The sequence below is a fragment of the Giraffa tippelskirchi genome, chromosome 2 (genome assembly GCF_054371585.1).
Source record: "Giraffa tippelskirchi isolate mGirTip1 chromosome 2, T2T-mGirTip1v1.2.pri, whole genome shotgun sequence".
Classification (NCBI taxonomy): domain Eukaryota; kingdom Metazoa; phylum Chordata; class Mammalia; order Artiodactyla; family Giraffidae; genus Giraffa; species Giraffa tippelskirchi.
In genome coordinates, this window is record NC_137276.1 from 66,847,696 (window position 1) to 66,868,940 (window position 21,245).

The window sequence follows — 21,245 nt, forward strand, 5'->3', positions numbered from 1 at the left end:
TTTTCTGGTCTACCTGTTCAGTGCCTGTCTCCCCGGCCCAATAGACACATGAGGGATTATCCGCCCCACTCTCCGCTGCACTCCCAATTTGCAACCCAGGGCACACACACAGTGGGTACCCAGCATACACATGACTGATAAATGTGCCAGAGGCCCACCTGGTTCCGGAAGATCAAGGCCACCACACCACCAATGAGCTCAATTATGAGGCAAATCCCAAGGATGTACATGAACTGAAAAACAAAGTTCAGTGAGTCACCAAGAGTGGAAGGGGAAGTGCCATCTGCTCCAACGTCAAGCACAGTAAGAAAAATCATCTTTGTCAGAGCTATTAAGGGCTCATGGGCCTTTTGCCCCTTCCTCCTGTGAAGACACAGGATGTGGACAGACATTCCCGGGAAAGCCCGTCGTTGGAGTCTGTGATCAGGAAGAGTGACTCAGCTGTCCCAGCCAGACTGTTATCGAGGTTTGTCCCAGGACTCCTCAGTGGGGTCTGGGTGAAAAAACACAATCCCCTCCCCCAACCCCACACCTTGAGCAGCGCTGGTCCTCCTCTGGCTAACCCAGAGGGGACAGGCCTGTCTTGACAGGCAGGTTAGGGCAGCATTTTCAGCTCTGCCAGCAAAGCTCCTGCAAAGTGACTTCCCAGACCCCAAGGGCAGAAGAGGGGATGTCTCAGGCTGAGTGGATACACTGTCCTTTAGCACAAAAACAAGCATTGTCCAAACTAATGTCAACAACTTCCAGCTTCAGGGAGCATCACTGAGACCACATTCATAGGGGCTTTTAGGGGCTTCCCGGGTGAGGGGAACAATGAGGTCAAACACACATGTGGGTGCAGAGTAAATAGATCTTCTATCCAGCACCCTCTGTGTTGAGAAGCCATCCCTCACCCCACAGTAAGGGAAGCAGGGAGGCTGACCCTACCCCTGACCCCAGGCAGGCACTTGGCCAAGCAGTCCCATCAAAGTCCTAGGATCTTGGCCAGAGTTACCAGGAAAGACTCCCCAGGACCCTGAGCTATAAGGACTGTTGGCCTAAGGCTGCTAGTGACCATCGCAAAGACAGCCTAAGGACAGCACCTGGCAACCAGCTGGGAGGTGGCAAGAGAGAGAGCCCAAAGGAGTCAGCTAAACCACTAGACCTAGGGTGGGCTTGTTGGTTACATGAGCTAATGACTCATGTAAATTTTTGCCTCATTTTTCCTGATGGGGAGTTACAGTGGTCACCTTTCCACTGTTAGGAAAATTGATGAGGAGGAATTTGAATTAAAAATCTCTTCAAAATCCCTCCTGCTGCAACTTTCAGTCTTCCTGATGATCATTCTGAAGATAAATCCCACATGTATGGTGCTGAGTGCAATGACCGTCCCCCTGAGCAGGTCATGTAACTTTTCCTGGTTTTACTTGCTCTCATCTGAGCGTACCTTCTCTCACTTCCAGCGGACAGTCCAGACCAGCATGGGGTTTAAGAAGAACAGTCTTTGAATCAGCCTTTCTAAGCAGAAGTGGAGGAGGCTGAGCCCTCTTGGGCCAGTATGGACCGGCTGACCCACGAAACCCTCCAGTAGAGCTGGCTTGAGGCAAGGACTGATTAACTGGGCTGGCTGCCCGAGGGCCCAGGGGTGGTCTCCCAGCTCTCCCGGGGACTCGAAGGATAACACCTCGCCCCCATTCCCACCAGCTGATAGGTGCCTGGGGCTGACTCACCGCTTGGAGGAGACACAGGTTGTCGCGGAGGGAAGCCAGGACGCCAATGAAGGACACGATGAACATGATGACCCCCAGGAGGATGAGGATGATGGCCGGGGCCAGAAAGGCACTTTCCAGGGTTTTGTATTTCTGCCTCTCGACCTCTGCATAGATCCCCACAGACAGGACCAGGCCCCCGATCAGCTGCAACAAGAAAACAAGGAGTGAGAGAGAAGGACCGCCGTCGCTTGATTCTCCTACGAAAGATTCAAGGGAGGGTTCTGGTGCCTGCCATTGGAGGGGTTCCCCCCAGGTCACCGGATGTGAGGCAACCTGTTATGGGCTGAACTGTGTTCCCCCAATTCACAAGCTGAAGTCCTAACCTCCAGAACTGCAGAATGGGACTGTACTTGGAAACCGAGGCTTCAAAGAGGTAATGAAGTTAAAACGACGTCTTACAACTAGGGTTGAATCCACTATGAATGTTGTCCTTCTAAGAGGAGATTAGGATACGGACACACAGAGAGAAGACAGCCCCTGGCAAAGCCAAAGAGAGAGGCCTCAGAGAAAACCAACTCTGCCCACACCTTCACCTTGGACATCCAGCCTCCAGAACTGAGAGACAATAAATCTCTGTTGCTTAAGCCGCCCAGTCTATGGTACTCTGTTATGGCAGCCCTAGTAAATTAATACAGACCCTATTTGGAAATGCTGCTTTGGTGGGAAGTACTGGTGAGTCAGGAGAAATGCCACTGGCTAGAGGATCAGAGAACCTGGGCCGCAGTCCCAGCTCTGCTACTTGCTAACCCTGGGCTTTGGACAAGCATTGGACCACACGAGTCTGTGTTCTCATCTGAAAAATGGGTATGAAGACTCTCATTTCTGCCCTTTTCACCCAAGGGTTTTTGCAAGGCTTTAGTGAGATAAGGACAGTGGAAACACTCTGAACCTGAAAGCATGGGGCCCTGGGGTGTGTATTACACAGGCAGAACACCAAGCGAAATTTCAGACCTGCTCAGGGGGACGGGCAATGCACTCAGCACCATACACGCGGGATTTTTCTTCAGAATGATCATCAGGAAGACTGAAAGTTGGAGCAGGACAGATTTTGAAGAGATTTTAAAGTCAAATTCCTCCTCATCAATTTTCCTAACAGTGGAAAGGTGACCACTATAACTTCCCATCAGGAAAAATGAGGCAAAAAAGGTTCTTGGAGGACCCCTTCCTGCTCTCAGCCAGAAAAGTCTCATACTAAATCTTCAGGGAGCCCTATCGGTGGATGCCACCCTGAACCCTTAGACCTGTCTGGGGCTGCATTGCCCCACCACTCTAGGATTCACAACAGTGTTCTAACTGGCCCCCTTCAGCCCGTTCTTCCTACCAGATGACCAAGCAAAATCTAATCAGGACAAGCTGGTTCTCTGTGCCCTGAGGGTAAAAGCCACAACCCTAATCACAGTCCACACAGCCTGTCTGAGCTCACTTCTTACTCCCCCCATTTCCTCACTCTGCTTTAACTGCACTGGGCCCCTCACTGCCAGTCAAACACATGGAGTGTGCCATCACAGGGCCTTTGCACAGGCTGTTCCCACTGCCTGGAATGCTCTTCCTCCTGACCTCCAAATGGCACAATGGCTCCCTCCTTCACCTCTTCCTCATCTTTGCTCACTTCTCACCTGTTCAGTGAGGGCTTTGGGGTCATCTTGTTTAAACACAGAAAATTCTCTCCCTGAAACTCTCAATCCCATTTTCCTGATTTATTTTTCCTTTGCACTGACAAGTATTAAACGTACTACATTTTTTGTTTTCTTTTTTAACTGTTTGTCTTCCCCATAAGAACATAAGCTCCATGCTAGGAGGAATTTTTTGACTGTTTGGGGCATCCCTAGCACCAGAACAGCCCTGACATTTAGGAAGCATAACAGGCATTTCCAATCAATGTCTGTTGAACAGATGCAAGCCAGGCTTCCCAATAGAGCCCCGCTTGGGTTTGAGTCCAACGCTGTCTACCCAGCATTCTGCTTGTCCAATGATTCTGGCATTCCAGGCCACACATTCCTGAGAGCAGATACTCTGTGGACTTCTCCACAGAGTGGGAGGCAGTGTGGGAGAGGAGTCAAGCCATGGTGCTGTCAGTGAAGGTCTGAGTAAAGGAAATGAGGGATAATACAGACAAGATGTGGGCAAGATATGCTATGAGCACAGCTACCCTAGAGTCAACATCCTGAACACCTAGGAGGTGGTGGCTCCTCCAGTTACTCCTGGTCTACCTCCACCTTAAAATGGCTATTATACAATGTGCCTTCAAAGTAGATCTCCTCAACAGCCTTCTAAAGAGTGCTAAGACTGTTCTGGGTAAAGGGAAGTGCCTGCTTCTCCTAAGCTCTGCAAGTGGCAGGGATGCCAAAAGTCAAACAGGCCAAGCTTACTTGGAATCATCGGGTAACAGAGGGTTACTGGGAAGCCATCTCCTCTGGTCTAGGGCTCTGCTGTATGTCACTGTTAAGTGCCAGTCCTCTTAGTTTGAAAGGATAATCTGGGATTACTGATACCTACTCCCCAGGTCTAAAAGGAATGCCTTCCCAGCACACACAGGCCAAGAGGTGCTAAAGGCATTGACGAACTTGGCCGTGAACTGCTTATTAACAAGTTGGCCATGTCGGGAAAACCATGAGTGAAATGATGTCATCCAAATCACTCAGTTGGGTAAATTTTTAAATTTAAATTTAAAATTTAAAAATGTAAATTTAAAAATTTAGGACACACACACACAAAGCCCTCTATAGGAAAATGAGGACCACAAGAAATAAAATCTACTTTTGATAGAAAAAGATTAACCAAAGTTATTTGGTCAGTTCTTGCTCCAAAACCCAGGACATGGTGAAATCATTGTTCAAGGCCAGCCTAAACCCTGCAGGTCCTCTGAGAACAAAGGCAAGCAGTTTCAGAGAGCCAAGTCCTCCCCTTCCTTATTAGTGCACTTACAAGGAATTACTCAACTCTAACCCTGAACCAGACACAGAACCCAGAGATCCTTTGGCCCTAGAGCCAGGGTTGACGGAAGAACCCCACATCATCAGAGCCCAGGCAGGGCGTGCAATCAATATGCAAGGATGCAGTGTGCTTCGGGCAACAGAGGTGGCGTTTTACCCTCTATCTTGGTGAAAACTGTAATTTGCATGTTGTTACTGAACCAACAAGATAACACCTTAATATTTTCAGGATTGATTCCACATACTTTTGAGAGTTCTGTGTTTCAGTTTTTGTTTGTTTGTTTTTTGTTTTGTTTTTTTTAGATAAAAAAACTCTTCTTAGGCAGGATGGACACAGAACCTGACATCTAACCACCATCCTAGGCTGTCTCCCCCTCCCTCTTTCCCATCTGATGCTGTGCTTCTGGGTTAAGGTACCCTGCTTTGGAAACCATCCCCAAAACACCAAGCTGTCATAGGCCTGCATTCTGAGCAGAATTGACCCCAGCCTTCTTCGTAAAGGCAGTCAGTGGCTTCTTCTATTTTTATAAGCTCCCCAGAGCCCCGGGACCCACTCCAGAATGGCCTTCCTGGCAGGAAACAAAACTTTCTTTGGTCTGATCTCCCTCCTGTTACAAAAGATCACATTTTCCTTGCGAGTCAGCCTTGCAACATTTCCAGACCACTAAAGCCATAGAAAGCTACTGCAGCAAATGCAGACCCAAACCTCTGGACTCCTGCACCACTGTGTACTGAGCCATCGCAGGCTCATCTCTCCTGGTCCAGCCAGGGGTGCTGCCACCTCAGTCCTTCCAGAAGCCACCGGGTTGCCCCTGAGGTGGCGCCACACACAGCACAAGCAGATCTAGGCTCCTTATTCAAGGGTTCCAGGAGCAGCAGGCATGGGGAGAGGCTGACATACCCTTCCCAGGAACTTCATGATTTCCAAATGATATTTACATCTCCAAGAACATCAGTTTATGTTTCCCTGTGAGTATAAAATTAACTGTCAATGCTAGTGTGCAATCCCATCCCCTTTTCTTTGCTAATTATAGTCTCTCTTTGGGCAGCCAGCCACTCAGCTCCAGCACAGGAAGCAAATGGCCCATTTGTCAAGCAGGACAGCTTCAGCTAAACTTGGCTGGGGGTGAGGGGCACACGGCCATGCCCATTTTGGGCCAGAGAAGGAAAGAACATGCTGCTGGCAGCCCATGGGCCAGGCTCAGAGCCCCAGATTTTGCCACAAGCCACATGGCATCTTCAATAGGCTGCATGGGAGCCTGTTGCCCACTGTGAACCAGGCCTGAAGTCCCCTCTGAGCCCTGCAGCCTGGGAACCATCTTCCTCCTCTGCAAGCTGAGGCCCAGCTTCATGCTGCTGCTGGCAAGCATGTGAGGCATTCCAGCACCTGCACTGCCTCCTCCTTTAGGAAGCATCTGGTTCCGGCTGGCTCACCCCCAGCTGGGGCAGGTCTGCACTCAGAGGGGACCCACAAGGCCTATTTTTACCCCCAAAGGCACATGCCAGGCACCTATTGTGTCCCAGACCCTGAAGGTCACAAGGGGTCACAAGTCTATACATGGGCTAAGTCTGGGGGAAGACAGGTTGAGAGTCTTGAAATGATCTCTATGGCCTGATGGATGAGATTCAGGGATCTCTGAACTGGGGATGGAGAAAAAAGTCAACCTTTACTATCATTATCCTTCAAGTGAAATGTTCCTGGCACAAAAAAAGAGGAAGAACCTCAGGTCTAGGGGAAGCATGCTGAATCTCTCCCATAGGGAAGACTCTGGGAATTTGAACAAAACTAAGGGGGCGAAAAGAAATGTCAGAAAATCAGGATGGGCTTCCTGGAAGAGCCAGTGTTTTCTTGAAGTCTCCAATAACTGCTCCACATTGGAACCACCTAAGGGGTGCTCAAAGCCTGCAGGGCTCTATATGGCCCAAACAAAGCACTTTTCTGAGGTTTGAGCTTAAAAGGATAAACTCCAAGGCCTGAGGGAGATTTTAAATAAGGTGGGGCTAGCAGGGCCTCTGTATCCAGCCAGGAAGCCCTGGACCTCACACCCACCAGCCCTTTTGTCCCAGACTGATCCTGCCTGGCCCAGGGCCGAGCCCACCCTGCAGGAGTGTGCTCCTGCTCAGCACACTCTACCAGCTTCTATCCTGCACAGATTGGGGCTGGATGGAACAGCAGAGGTAAGATAAGAGATGAGGGTTGGCATTCTGGGCCTTCATTTATTAGTTCAGCACCTTTGGCCGTGTCACTTTGCCTCTCTGAGCCTCACTTTTCACTTGTAAAACAGTAATGCCCGCTGCCATGTACAGAGAGATTACGTGGCACCAACATCCTGAAAAGTGCCATACCAGCATCTCCCTGACTGTCACACACCCTGGCACGTCTAAGAAACAGCGAATTGCATTTAAAGACCAGACTCAGTGAGGTTAAGTGACACAGAGCTTATGAGAGGCAGAGTCAGGATGCACAGCCAAAACCTGTCTGCCTGCCTCTAAAGCTACCAGACGGGCCTTTCACTTTGATCTGGGAGAGAATGGGCCTGAAATGTCTCTGCAGAATACAAAGGTGCCAGTAGCAGAGCAGTGCTCCCAACAGAATCTTCTATGATGATGGTAACATCCAGTGTGGTTAGCCACTAGCCATATGGAACTAGCAAGCTCTTGAAATGTGGCTTGTGTGCCTGGAAAGCTGAATTTTTCATTTTGTTGTTATTGTTTAGTTGTTAAGTCATGTCCAACTCTTTTGTGGCCCCACGGACTGTAGCCTGCCAGGCTCCTCTGTCCATGAGATTTTTCAGGCAAGAATACTGGAGTGGGTTGCCATTTCCTTCTCCAGGAGATCTTCCCAACCCAGGGACTAAACCTGTGTCTCCTGCATTGACAGGCAGATTCTTTACCACTGAGTCACCAGGGAAGCCTGAATTTTTCATTTTACTTCATGTAAAATAGTTTAGATGTGACAGGGGTAGCCGGTGGTCACCGTACTGGACAGCATGGCTCCAGAGCAGCTCTCATTGGATGCTGTCCCTTACCATTGTCACCTTGCTCCTTTCTGATGGTAGAGACCATCTTTATCAAAGAGTCATGTGCCCTAATCATCCTACCACTAGCTAGAGGAAGTTTATATTCAATGACTTTATCCAAGAGAAAGCAATCTCTTCTCTCACTTTCCCCAAGAAAGCTGAGCTCCTGCCATCCCACTTCTTTTGCCATTAAGAAAAGCAGGACAGACCAGATCCAGAGCTCCCAACCCAAACTGATCTAGGGCTCATTCTGTCTCTCAAGAGGGTGCCAGAACCTCCACCTCCAGAACAACAGGGCAGTATTCTAAGCTCTGGGGCCCTGAACCTGGTGCCATTGACCTAGCCCCAGTGCTAAATTCAGGCAACCTGTGCTGATGGCATAGGGTTCCTCCCAAGCCCAAGGTAAAGCCATCCCTGGAGGAAGCAGGAGCAGACTGCATCTTACTGCCAGCAAAAGAGCCAGTCCCTGGTCTTTGTCACCAATAACTCTGCTGTCAACTCTGCCTTGACCCTGAACTTCTTCTTAAAAAAAAACAAAAAATGAAAAAAAACTTAACATCAATGCAGAGAACTTGGTTAACTGTAACCCTTGGTCCATGACATTCTCTGACAACCTGCTTTTGTTTAGAATGTAATAGGCACCACTTATTAACTAGTCCTCCTGTCCCCATTGATCTGCTACAACTCCGCTGTCATACACTGAGGTTCTACACATGTCTAGGTCTCTTTCTGGCTCCCAGTCTCCCCCATCAGTCAGTCTGTCTCTAAACAAACCTCCCTTCGGTAGTGACTACAGTTTTATAATACCATTGTGCCATCTGCAAGGGCACGCCCCTCCTTCCTGCCTTCTTTGGAAGTGTCCTGGATAGTCTTAGACCTTGACTCTTGTGTATGTATTTTAGAATCATCTTATCAAGTTCCTTGAAAAAATCTGCTGAGGTTTGACTGGAATCACATTGAATCTATAGATCCCTTGGGAGAAAATAGACACCTTTACTAGGTTTTCCTGCCCATAGGCATGGTTTATCGCTTTATTTACATCATCTTTATTATGACCTCTCTAATAACAGTGCTCTCCACCTCCCTCAAGCTTTCCTATGGCTGTCTAGACAGATTCGGGGAGAAACTTCTGGAAGTATTTCCTAGGCTTGGCCCTCCAGCTCAGCCCAGGGTGGGAAACATGGCCTTCTCTCTAATAAGCAAAGTGGACATAACACTCTGTTTTGCTACCCTCCTGTCATCAACAGTTACAAACACTTGACTTAAAAGATTCCTGCATGATAAATTAGGAGTCTGGGATTAACATAAACACATTTGTGCATGTGTGCGCGTGCTAAGTTACTTCAGTTCAGTTCAGTTCAGTCGCTCAGTCATGTCTAACTCTTTGCGACCCCATGAAATGCAGCACGCCAGGCTTCCCTGTCCATCATCAACTGCCAGAGTCTACCCAAACTCATATCCATTGAATCGGTGATGCCATCCAACCATCTCATCCTCGGTCGTCCCCTTCTCCTCCCGCCCTCAATCCTCCCCAGCATCAGGGTGTTTTCCAGTGAGTCAGCTCTTCACATGAGGTGGCCAAAGTATTGGAGTTTCAGCTTCAACATCAGTCATACCAATGAACACCCAGGACTGATCTCCTTTAGGATGGACTGGTTGGATCTCCTTGCAGTCCAAGGGACTCTCAAGAGTCTTCTCCAACACCACAGTTCAAAAGCATCAATTCTTCGGTGCTCAGCTTTCTTTATAGTCCAACTCTCATTTCCATACATGACTATTGGAAAAACCATAGCCTTGACTAGATGGACCTTTGTTGGCAAAGTAATGTCTCTGCTTTTTAATATGCTGTCTAGGTTGGTCATAACTTTCCTTCCAAGGAGTAAGCGTCTTTTAATTTCATGGCTGCAATCACCATCTGCAGTGATTTTGGAGCCCCAAAAAATAAAGTCAGCCACTGTTTTCACTGTTCCCCATCTATTTGCCATAAAGTGAAGGGACCAGATGCCATGATCTTAGTTTTCTGAATGCTGAGCTTTAAGCCAACTTTTTCACTCTCCTATTTCACTTTCATCAAGAGGCTCTTTAGTTCTTCTTCACTTTCTGTCATAAGGGTGGTGTAGTCGTGTCCAACTCTTTGCAACACTATGGATCGCAGCCCACCAGGCTCCTCTGTCCATGGGATTCTCCAGGTACTTGAAAATCTGGACACTGGAGTGGGATACCATGCCCTCCTCCAGCGGATCTTCCTGACCCAGGAATTGAACCTGTGTCTCTCACGTTTCCTGCGTTGGCAGGACGGTTCTTTACCAGGAGTGTCTGTGGGAAGCCTGCATATACACATTACTATATGTAAAATAGATAATCAACATGGACCCACTGTAGCACAGGGAACTCTACTCAATATTCTTAAATAACCTATAACGGAAAAGAATCTGAAAAAGAATGAATGTGTGTGTGTGTGTGTGTGTGTGTGTGTGTGTGTGTGTATCACTGAATCACTTTGCTGTACACCTGAAACTAACACAACATTGTAAATCAACTATACTCTGATATAAAATAAAAATCAAATTAAACACCCACACACATATCTGTTCTCTATATTGTGAAGTTTTTTGGAGGTCTGCCTTGTCACTTTCTCTCTCTAAATGACCTTCCACATTCCTATAATAATAATTTAAAAAAGACTCCCACAAGCATGCAGCACATTCCAGGCTGTGAAAGAGCTACCCTGGGAGGTTTACTCAACCCAGCGGGAGCAGAGTGGAATGTCCAATCACAAACAAATACAAACAAATGAAGCACTGGAGGTTAAGAGCTGATGGAGCCCGGACTCTCTCTGAGAAGCATTTCTCCAAAGAAGACATACAGATGGCTAACAAACACATGAAAAGATGCTCAACATCACTCATTATTAGAGAAATGCAAATCAAAACCACAATGAGGTATCATTTCACACCAGTCAGAATGGCTGCTATCCAAAAGTCTACAAGCAATAAATGCTGGAGAGGGTGTGGAGAAAAGGGAACCCTCTTACACTGTTGGTGGGAATGCAAACTAGTACAGCCACTATGGAGAACAGTGTGGAGATTCCTTAAAAAACTGGGAATAGAACTGCCATATGACCCAGCAATCCCACTGCTGGGCATATACACCGAGGAAACCAGAATTGAAAGAGACACGTGTACCCCAATGTTCATCGCAGCACTGTTTACAATAGCCAGGACATGGAAGCAACCTAGATGTCCATCAGCAGATGAATGGATAAGGAAGCTGTGGTACATATACACAATGGAATATTACTCAGCCGTTAAAAAAAATACATTTGAACCGGTTCTACTGAGATGGATGAAACTGGAGCCCATTATACAGAGTGAAGTAAGCCAGAAAGAAAAACAACAATACAGTATACTAATGCATATATATGGAATCTGAAAGATGGTAACGATAACCCTATATGCGGGACAGAATGAGAGACACAGATGCATGGAACAATTTTATGGACTCTGAGGGAGAAGGTGAGGGTGGGCCGTTCTGGGAGAATGGCATTGAGACATGTGTATTGTCATATGTGAAACAGAGCACCATTCCATGTTCGATGCATGTGACAAGGGCTCGGGGCCGGGGCAGTGGGATGATCCAGAGGGATGGGAGGGGGAGGGAGGTGGGTGGGGGGTTCGGGAAGGGGAACACATGTAAACCCATGGCTGATTCTTGTCAATGTATGGCAAAAACTATTACAATATTGTAAAGTAACTAGCCCCCAAGTAAAATAAATAAATTTATAAAAAAAAAAAAAAAAAAAAAGAAGCATTCGGGGGGCAGGCAGATGGGGAGTGGTATAACAAACAGCTGGGGAAAATATTCTGAGACAAGAGGCCTGGTGGTCTCTTCCTCCTGGGAAATCAGAGCAGGTCCATTGGAGCTGAGCCTGCACAGGAGTTTGCCTTCACACTACTGGACGCTCTACCAACACAGGGACCAGCCGACAGACCTGGTCTGTCATTCATATGGGAGGAATGAATCTGAGAAACGCTATTGCTTTAGATGCCTGTAAACCCAAAGAAGAAACTAATGATCCCACTCCAGAGTACTCTGAGGCTTCAGGATAAAATGACTTACAGTCCTGAAAACTCACATTAAAAATAGAATAGAGGTGCTCAGAAAGATAGGTGTCTTTTGTTATCAAGACCTGAGGCAGGTAAACCTAATTCATTATGGTGAATAAGAGGAGATTTCCCAGAAGAGCCTCCGTTTAAAAATAATACTAACAAGATGACTTACCTGGTTAATCTGAAAACAGAAACAGCCAAGGGGCAAAGGAGAGCCAAGAATACATCACCTCTACCCAACATACACTTCTCCCTGGTTTTTCTTTTCCCTTCTCTCTCTGGATCCCCCTCCTCTCCACTGTCCATGGGTCTGCACGAGGAAAGTCAGACCCCACCTCCTGGCGGCGCTGTATTACCATGGCACCTGGGTGATTATCTTCCCAAGTCTCACCCCAGGTGCAGTGCCTCCTGCTGGGGTACACTCAGGAGTACACTCTGTGCCAAACCACTGCTGGTCCCCATTCCTTTGTCCTCTGTCCCAGATGGCACAGGCTCCTCACTCATAGCTGCAGGCTGCTGGCAGGAGTGAGTAAGATGACCCAAGTCTCCCCTTCACTCAGACATTTTAAAAGCAGCCACAGGCTCACAGAGGTTACAAGTGGACTTTGTCCTCAACAATGGCCTCCAGTTCAGGTCCCAGAATCCACACCTGCCCACCAGCAACTGGGCCAGCCATCCCCCATTCTTCCCTGAGACAGCACAGGATTTACCCCTGGGGACCCAAAGGTCCCCTACTCCAAAGGCTTATGACTCCAAAGAGGTCAGAGGGCAAAAGGGAAAAAGAGGCAGCATCATACATTACAAGGAGCGCCGAGGGTGGGGATGAGAGGGGAGCCCTGAACTTTAATCCCAATTCTGTCACTAATTCCCATGTGACCTTGGGCAAGTCCCTTCCCCTCTCTGGGCCTTAAGTTCCCTGCTCATAAAGGGAAATGTTTGGCCACAAGCCCTAGGATCCCTTCATTGCTCTGGGAGCCCATGGAAACCCACGCCCAGACAGCCCTCGCAAGAACCCCAGCCATCGGCAGACCATGGTGGTCCAAAGTCTTTTCGACTACTGAGTCCTTCTCCATGGGTCCACCCTTGCTTTCCCACCTGGCCAGGAGATGCCACACTTCTGCATGAGTAGGTCCTACAGGGAACAGAGATGTTCTTCCCACTCCAGCCTGATCAAGGCATACACCTCCGGTACTGCCTCCCACAGTAGCCATGGAAAGGAGACCAATTGTTTTTGGAAATACAAAAACGAAAGGGGCTAACACCCATCCTCCAAAGTTCAGCTCAAAGACTCCTCCCCTGGGAAGACTTCCTGGATCGCTCCAGCTAGAGATCTCTCTCCACTTATGATCACCTATGAAACCCACAATGGGAAGCCCTCATTGTACTGATATTTTCAGTACTAACTATGCCCATTGAACAGATTATTCCAACTATTTACTACCTACTGCATACAGGGCATGGTAGCAGGACCCAGCAACACACCTACCACACCATCTTTGACTTCAGCAACTTCACAGTCTGCATATATAATACAAATGCATTAGTCCCAGAAGTCCACAGGAAGTTTAGCTTAGCTCCCAGACCATGTTATCCTCACAGAAGCCATATGAAAAGTGATTAGAGCCCAAGCCAGTTCACAGTGGCCTAATGAACCACTGCTGCTGCTGCTGCTGCTGCTAAGTCGCTTCAGTCGTGTCCGACTCTGTGTGACCCCATAGACAGCAGCCCACCAGGCTCTGCCATCCCTGGGATTCTCCAGGCAAGAATACTGGAGTGGGTTGCCATTTCCTTCTTCAGTGCATGAAAGGGAAAAGTTAAAGTGAAGTCGCTCAGTCGGACAGTGCCCCTGAAACAAGATACCATGCAAAAGTTCCCAGCACCCAGTAGGTGCTCAGTAAATGTTACTTCTGAGTAAAGATGAAGTACTGTTGTCACCCTGACATTTCAAGACTCAAATCAGATGCCAGAGACCATGCTCCCCTTTAGAGGCACTTTGGTCCAAGGATAAATCAGAAGAAAGGGAGTCCCTATTCTGAATTCCAAGGCACCACTCACTGATTCAACACATATTTTACAAAGTGCCTAGTATGTACCAGGTACTGGACATAAAAAGGTAACATCTAGTTTCTACTCTCAAGAAGCTCAGTCTGGTAAGACATATCTGTACACCAACAAATGCAACAGAAATGGGGAACACTGAGGTAGAGGTAACTGAGTGTGCAGAAGAGCTAGAAAGGAGGAGACACTAAATCATGGGCAATACCAGTGAGATCAAGGAAGGTGTCCTGGGAGAGGTGAGTTTGAACTGAGTTCCATTTGATGCATGTAATGGACAAGCAAGAACTTCCGAAATGGACAAGGAATTTTAGACACCCATGAAGGTGCCACGAGGAAAGCAGCTCAGCATAGCTAGAACCGAGAACAGGCAGACAGGAGATGGGAGGAGGCCTGGGAAGAGCTCAGAAGTCAGACCACCATGGCCAAGTCTCTCAGCCTAAACCAAAAAGTTCATTCATTTCTTTGATCTCTCTTTACTGAGAGGTTGTGTAAGCCAGTGGTTCCATAAGTTTTTGGTCTCAGGATTCATTTTCAATCTTAAAAACTTCTGAGAACCCTAGGGTTTTTGTTTTGGGGGATTATATCTACCGATTATTTACTATATAAGAAATTAAAAGACATATTTTAAATATTTATTAACTAATTTAGAAATAACAAAAACAGATTTACATGTTAACATAAATAGCATATTCTTTGTTAAAAATTTTCCCAAAAAATTATGAGAGGAAGGGTGGCATGGGCTTTACATTTTTGCAAATGTAAATATCTGGCTGATGAGAAGAGCTGGTAGATTGTTGAAGCTGCTCCTCACTCAATTTGCTGCCACATCACCATCATATGTCCTTGAAATTCCCCTGGGCAATCCTAGAGGATGACAGCAGGAAAGCAAATAGCATCCTAGTATTGCCAAGAAAAAGATTTTGATTTCACAGATCCCCTCAAAAGGCTCCACCCACCAAGGATTCCTGGAGCACACTTTGGGAGCAGCTGTTAAGAACAGGGTACAGGGGGTTTCCCTGGTGGTCCAGTGGTTAAGACTTCACCTTCCAATGCAGGGAGTGTGGGGGTGTGGGCTCGAGCCCTGGTTGAGGAGCTAAGATCCCATATGCCTCTTGGCCAAAAACCCCAAAACATAAGACAGAAGCAATACTGTAACAAATTCAATAAAGACTTTAAAAATGCTCCACATCAGAAAAAGGAATGGGGTGCGGGATGGGCAGTTGGGGCCAGTTAGCAGTTAACCAACCAAACACAAAAGTCTCAGCTATGGAAGAGCTCACATTCCAGTTGAGGAGAAACAAATAAATTAAAAAAGTATATGATATGTCTTGGTTATGAGGGCTATGAAGACAGAAACAGGAAAGGAGGCCAGGAAGGCTGATGGAGGGGGATGGCATTTTCAATAGCACAGCCAGGGAGAGTGATATTGGAGCGAAGACTTGAAGGAGTAGGGGGCTCTCTACCAACCACACGGATACACAAGTGAACATCCAAGCAGCTACCAAAACCTTGGAATGTGCCCATGTGTTCAGAGAATAACTGCTACAGCCCGTTGGTGGGGAGAGCGGAGGGGAGGAGGTGAGAGGGCAGGGCAGTGGGCTGCAGAGCAGGCGGAACCTTTGAAGCTATTGAGAGGACTCTGACTTCTGCTCTGAGTGGGTGAAAGGCACTCCAAGTTTGCAGAGGAGTGATTTGATCTGACTTCGATTTTTAAATGAGTTACTCTGAAACTGCTGTGCTGAGAACTGGGAGAAGGAGATATGGAATCGGAATGGTCAGGAATCTACTGCAGCAACCTAGATGCTAGGTGATGGTGGCCTGGACCAGGACGGGCATGTGCAGGTAGCAAGAAGCAGGCAGACTGGATATATTCTAAAGTTGAAATTAGGAAAATCATTGACATAATTTAAGCAGGGAGTCCCATGCTCAGATTTGCTTTCAAAAGTTATTTGGTAGACAGAATATTCACACAGCCTCAGGTGTCACCCACAGCTTAGGCATTCGTTATCACGGGGAAATGCATGCTTGCAATAGAGAGGGCTGGGGGTCAAGCCTAGCATGGAGAGCAGCCGAGTGGCCAAGCATCACACCTCCTATACCTCCCACATACCCTGTGCAGCACTCATAAGGGAAATTTATGTTGTTGTTTTGGTCACTAAGTCATGTTCAACTCTTTGTGACCCCAGGGATTGCAGCACACCAGGCTTCCCTGTCTTTCACTATCTCCCGAAGTTTGCTCAAACTCATGTCCAATGAGTCAGTGGACTCATGGACTCAAACCATCTCATCTTCTGTTGCTCCTTTCCCCTTCTGCCCTCAATCTTTCCCAGCATCAGGGTCTTTTCCGTTGAGTCAGCTCTTAATATCAGGTGGCCAAAGTATTGGAGCTTCAGCTTCAGCATCAGTCCTTCCAAAGAATATTCAGGGTTGATTTCCTTTAGGATTGACTGGTTTGATCTCCTTGCTACCCAGGGGACTCTCAAGAGTCTTCTCCAGCACCACAGTTCGAAATGTATTGCCTGAACCTAATTACCAGGAAATCATAAAGTAAATCCAGAATGCTGATGTTCTGCAGATCAAGGGCCTGGAGGCTTCAAAGGAATCAAAAGCAGTGAAGAGAGTCTAGGTTAGGGGAGATGAAAGAGACACATCACAGCCGAAACATGTGGACCTAGATTGGGTAAAATAGTCACTACAAAAGACATTTGGAGAACAAGGGGGGAAATCTGGATATGGACGGCATAGATGTTCTATCTAATGGTAATTTGTTTTCAGATGGACAATGGCAGCATATGGAAAAATGCCCCTTTTGGAAAGCTGCTTGCTGGGGTGTGGTCACAAAAGCTGCAGTCAAAAAAAAAAAAGTATTGAGAGAGAAGGGTTTGCGGGAAGAAAGATACAGAGAGAGATATTAAAACAAGATGCTAATAATAACATACAGGTATTCTTTGAATTCCTCTTTCAAATTTTCTGTGGGTTTAAAATTTTGTTGTCAAAGTTCATTTCCCTGTCACAGCTAATTAGGCACTATTGATTTAGTGCTTTCCATCTGACACAAGGGGCTTCTCCCACTCCACCCCAACCAGACCCCAAGCTGCCAAGCCAAGAAACAAAGAGGCTCCACCCCACACATCCATACTCACTGGTTATCTGCAAACAGCATCTATGGGGTGTCCCTGTAGACTGTGGGCAGCCGGACCCAGGTCTCATAGCTCTTCAGAACGTCGCCCCACAGCACCTGGCACAGGGCCCAGCACGTGCCACTGGTGACTGGGGCGGGGATGAGGGGGTGGGACTCGGGGAGTCCGGGGTCTAGGCTCCAGCCACTGAACAGTTCTCCTTCCAACAGGAAGAGGCGGGGAGAGGGCTCGTGCAGGCAGGGCCGGCAGATCCACATGGATATCCAGGCCCAGCAAGCCTCTCCCTCTCCACTTTCTTTCTTTTTTAAAAAATATTTATTTTATTTGGCTGCACCGGGTCTTAGTTGCAGCACTCAGGATCGTCGATCTTCATTGCATCGAGCAGGATCTTTAGCTGTGGCATTCAAACTCTTAGTTGCAGCATGTGAGATCGAGTTTCCTGACCAGGGATTGAACCCAGGCTCCCTGTTTTGGGAACTCAGAGTCTTAGCCACCAGATCACCAGGGAGGCCCCTCCTTCTCCACTTTCTGAATTTCCCTAAGCAAGGCCCTAGTAGTTCTTGGTGGATTAGGTAAATGTGGGCAAGTAACACATGGTTATCTTCCCTGGGACTCCAGAATCTGTATCATTCGGGGCCTCAGAGGTCATCCCTCGTGTTTCAGATGCACCGGGACCTTTTTTGTCAAAATGAGATCCAATGTAATGCTGGATCCTGATTATTTTTTCTAATGCACTGTGAGAAACATCTTAAGAACAACTGGCAAAGTTTTCACATGGACTTGTTTTTTTATTAGGCATGATGATGTTGTGGCTATATCCAAGGACACTTTTTTTTAAAGGAGATGCATCCTGGATATCTGGGGTGAACTGTCTGCAACTTATTCTGACATGGCCACATGTTAAAATGATTGATTCTGGCTAGTGGGCATATATGGCGTCATTGTCTTCCCTGGCGGCTCAGAGGTTAAAACGTCTGCCTGCAATGCAGGAGACCTGGGTTCGATCCCTGGGTTCGATCCCTGGGTTGGGAAGATCCCCTGGAGAAGGAAATGGCAGCCCACTGCAGTATTCTTGCCTGGAAAATCCCATGGACAGAGGAGCCTGGTGGGCTACAGTCCACGGGGTCGCAAAGAGTTGGACACGACTGAGCGACTTCACTTTGTACCTCAGCAGGTAAAGAATATTCCTGCAAGGCAGAAGACCTGGGTTCAATCCCTGGGTCAGGAAGATCCCCTGGAGAAGGAAATGGCAACCCACTCCAGTATTCTTGCCTGGAGAATCCCATGGACAGAGGAACCTGGTGGGCTGGTCCACGGGGCCCCAAAGAGTAGGACACGACTAAGTAACTAAGCACAGCACGGCAAAGTGGGCATATGGGTATTCACTACCATTCTTTCACCTTTTTTATACTTAAAATTTTTTTTTTTACAATAAAAATATTGAAGTGGCAAGCAAGGTCCAAGTTCCATTTCTTCTAAGAGGAGATCTGTTCACAGTCTGAGTCTCCCTTTGGCCTGGGAGATCTCAGCGGCCACAGTCAGGGGCCGGCTCAATGAGGGCTCAGGGCCGGCAGCCTCTTCTGGCCTGGAATTAAGGCCCTCACCAGATGTTCCACTAACTGCCAACCAGGACTAAATACTGGCTGTGGTGGGAACCTGCCTAATACCCATCCAGCAAGAACACAGGAAAACAGCACCCGGGGCTGTGGGACAGGCTCCTCCCTATGCTTGAGGGGAAAGCCTGGAGGAAGGGACAAAGAGGGTCCCTAGTCACCTTCAATTGCATCCTTCTCTGCTTTAGGGAAATTAGGAGCAAAGAAGATGCACATGGGAAACCAACAATATGAGGTCAGCCACTGCCAGCCATGGAGGTGGTAAAGGCCATGTGAACTGCGCTCCCTGAGGCTGGGCTGGTGGGAGTGGCAAAGAACATGTGCCAGCTGAGCCCACTTAGGAGCTGGGTGACCTTGGATAGACCACTTTCCTCTTGGAGAGCTGGCTGACTCTGCTGCTAAATAGGAATGATGTGTGTGTGTGCACACGCGGTCTTGTCCGACTCTTTGTGACCCCATGGACTGTAGCCCCCAGGCTCCTCTGTCCATGGGGATTCTTCAGGTAAGAATACTGGAGTGCATTGCCATGCCCTCCTCCAGGAAATCTTCCCAACCCAGGGATCTAACCCAGGTCTCCCACATTACAGGTGGATTCTTTACCATCTGAGCCACCAGGGAAGCCCAGGAATACTGGAATGGGTAGCTTATCCCTTCTCCAGGAGATCTTCCCCACACAGGAATTGAATCAGGGTCTCCAGCATTGCAGGCAGATTCTTTACCAGCTGAGCTACCAGAGAAGCTGTCTTTACCACTAGTGCCATCCAAAAAGGAATGATAATACCTGCTGAATGGTCACTCAAAGGACCCAGTGAGATGGGGAAGTTCCTTTGTAAAGTGCTGTAACACATAATGAGAATCACCATTCTTTCTTTAAGGCTCAGCAGATACAAAGACTAGTAAGTGCCTACACCTGACCAGGAAATGCCACAATTTTTATTTAAATTAGCTGACTTTTCTTATTAAAATAAATACGGTCCTGACCTAACCTAACCAGTTCAGTTCAGTCACTCAGTCGTGTCCAACTCTTTGCAACCCTATGAATCACAGCACACCAAGGCCTCCCTGTCCGTTACCAACTTCCGGAGTTTACCCAAACTCATGTCCATCGAGACAGTGATGCCGTCCAGCCATCTCATCCTCTGTCGTCCCCTTCTCTTCCCGCTCCCAAACCTTCCCAGCATCAGGGGCTTTTCCAATGAGTCAACTCTTCTCATGAGGTGGCCAAAGTATTGGAGTTTCAGATTCAACATCAGTCCTTCCAATGTGTTCATTGGACTGTCCAGGACTGATCTCCTTTAGGGTGGACTGGTTGGATCTCCTTGCAGTCCAAGGGACTCTCAAGAGTCTTCTCCAACACCACGGTTCAAAAGCATCAATTCTTCGGTGCTCAGCTTTCTTCACAGTCCAACTCTCATATCCATACATGACTACTGGAAAAACCATAGCCTGGACTAGACAGACCTCTGTTGGCAAAGTAATGTCTCTGCTTTTTAATATGCTATCTAGGTTGGTCATAACTTTCCTTCCAAGGAGTTAGCGTCTTTTAATTTCATGGCTGCAATCACCATCTGCAGTGATTTTGGAGCCCAAAAAAATAAAGTCAGCCACTGTTTCCACTGTTTCCCCATCTATTTGCCATGAAGTGATGGGACCAGATGCCATGATCTTAGTTTTCTGAATGTTGAGCTTTAAGCCAACTTTTTCAGTATCCTCTTTCACTTTCATCAAGAGGCTTTTTAGTTCGTCTTCACTTTCTGCCATAAGGGTGGTGTCATCTGCATATCTGAGGTTATTGATATTTCTCCCAGCAATCTTGATTCCAGCTTGTGCTTCTTCCACCCAGCGTTTCTCATGATGTACTCTGCATATAAGTTAAATAAGCAGGGTGACAACATACAGCTTTGATGTACTCCTTTTCATATTTGGAACCAGTCTGTTGTTGCATGTCCAGTTCTAACTGTTGCTACCTGACTTGCATACAGGTTTCTCAAGAGACAGATCAGGTGGTCTGGTATTCCCATCTCTTTCAGAATTTTCCATAGTTTATTGTGATCCACACAGTCAAAGGCTTTGGCATAGTCAATAAAGCAGAAATAGATGTTTTTCTGGAACTCTATTGCTTTTTAGATGATCTAGCAGATGTTGGCAATTTGATCCCTGGTTCCTCTGCCTTTTCTAAAACCAGCTTGAACATCTGGAAGTTCACGGCTCACGTACTGCTGAAGCCTGGCTTGGAGAATTTTGAGCATTACTTTACTAGCATGTGAGATGAGTGCAATTGTGCAGTAGTTTGAGCATTCTTTGGCATTGCCTTTCTTTGGGATTAGAATGAAAACTGACCTTTTCCAGTCCTGTGGCCACTGCTGAGTTTTCCAGATTTCCTGGCATATTGAGTGCAGCACTTCCACAGCATCATCAGAAGTGCAGTGGCTGTGATGGACAGCGCAGAAGCGCAGCTGAGAGGAGCTACCCCATGTCCGAGGTCAGGGGCAGTGGCGGAGAGAAGCAATCCCACATTCGAGGAGCTGGGGCTGCACGGGCACAGGAGGGCGGAGAGGAAACTACTCCATGTTAAAGGTCAGGAGGAGCGTTGAGGAGGTACCCCTCATCCAAGTAAGGAG

The 21,245-nt window shown here is 47.5% G+C and overlaps 1 protein-coding gene across 3 annotated transcripts in view; it reads right to left on the bottom strand.

The window, feature by feature from the left end:
* TSPAN15 (tetraspanin 15) overlaps positions 1 to 21,245 on the bottom strand; it is a 57,767-nt gene that overhangs the window by 20,766 nt on the left and 15,756 nt on the right. Inside the window, exons 2-3 of one of the 3 annotated variants that reach the window (XM_081568360.1) lie at positions 1,710 to 1,895; positions 159 to 233 (exon numbers count right to left, since the gene is read on the bottom strand). The exons of 1 other annotated variant lie outside the window; for it this stretch is intronic. In XM_081568360.1, coding sequence (XP_081424486.1) covers positions 159 to 233; positions 1,710 to 1,895 — 261 coding nt within the window. The remainder of the gene's footprint in view (positions 1 to 158; positions 234 to 1,709; positions 1,896 to 21,245) is intronic. One more of the 3 variants, XM_081568368.1, reaches the window with a different exon arrangement.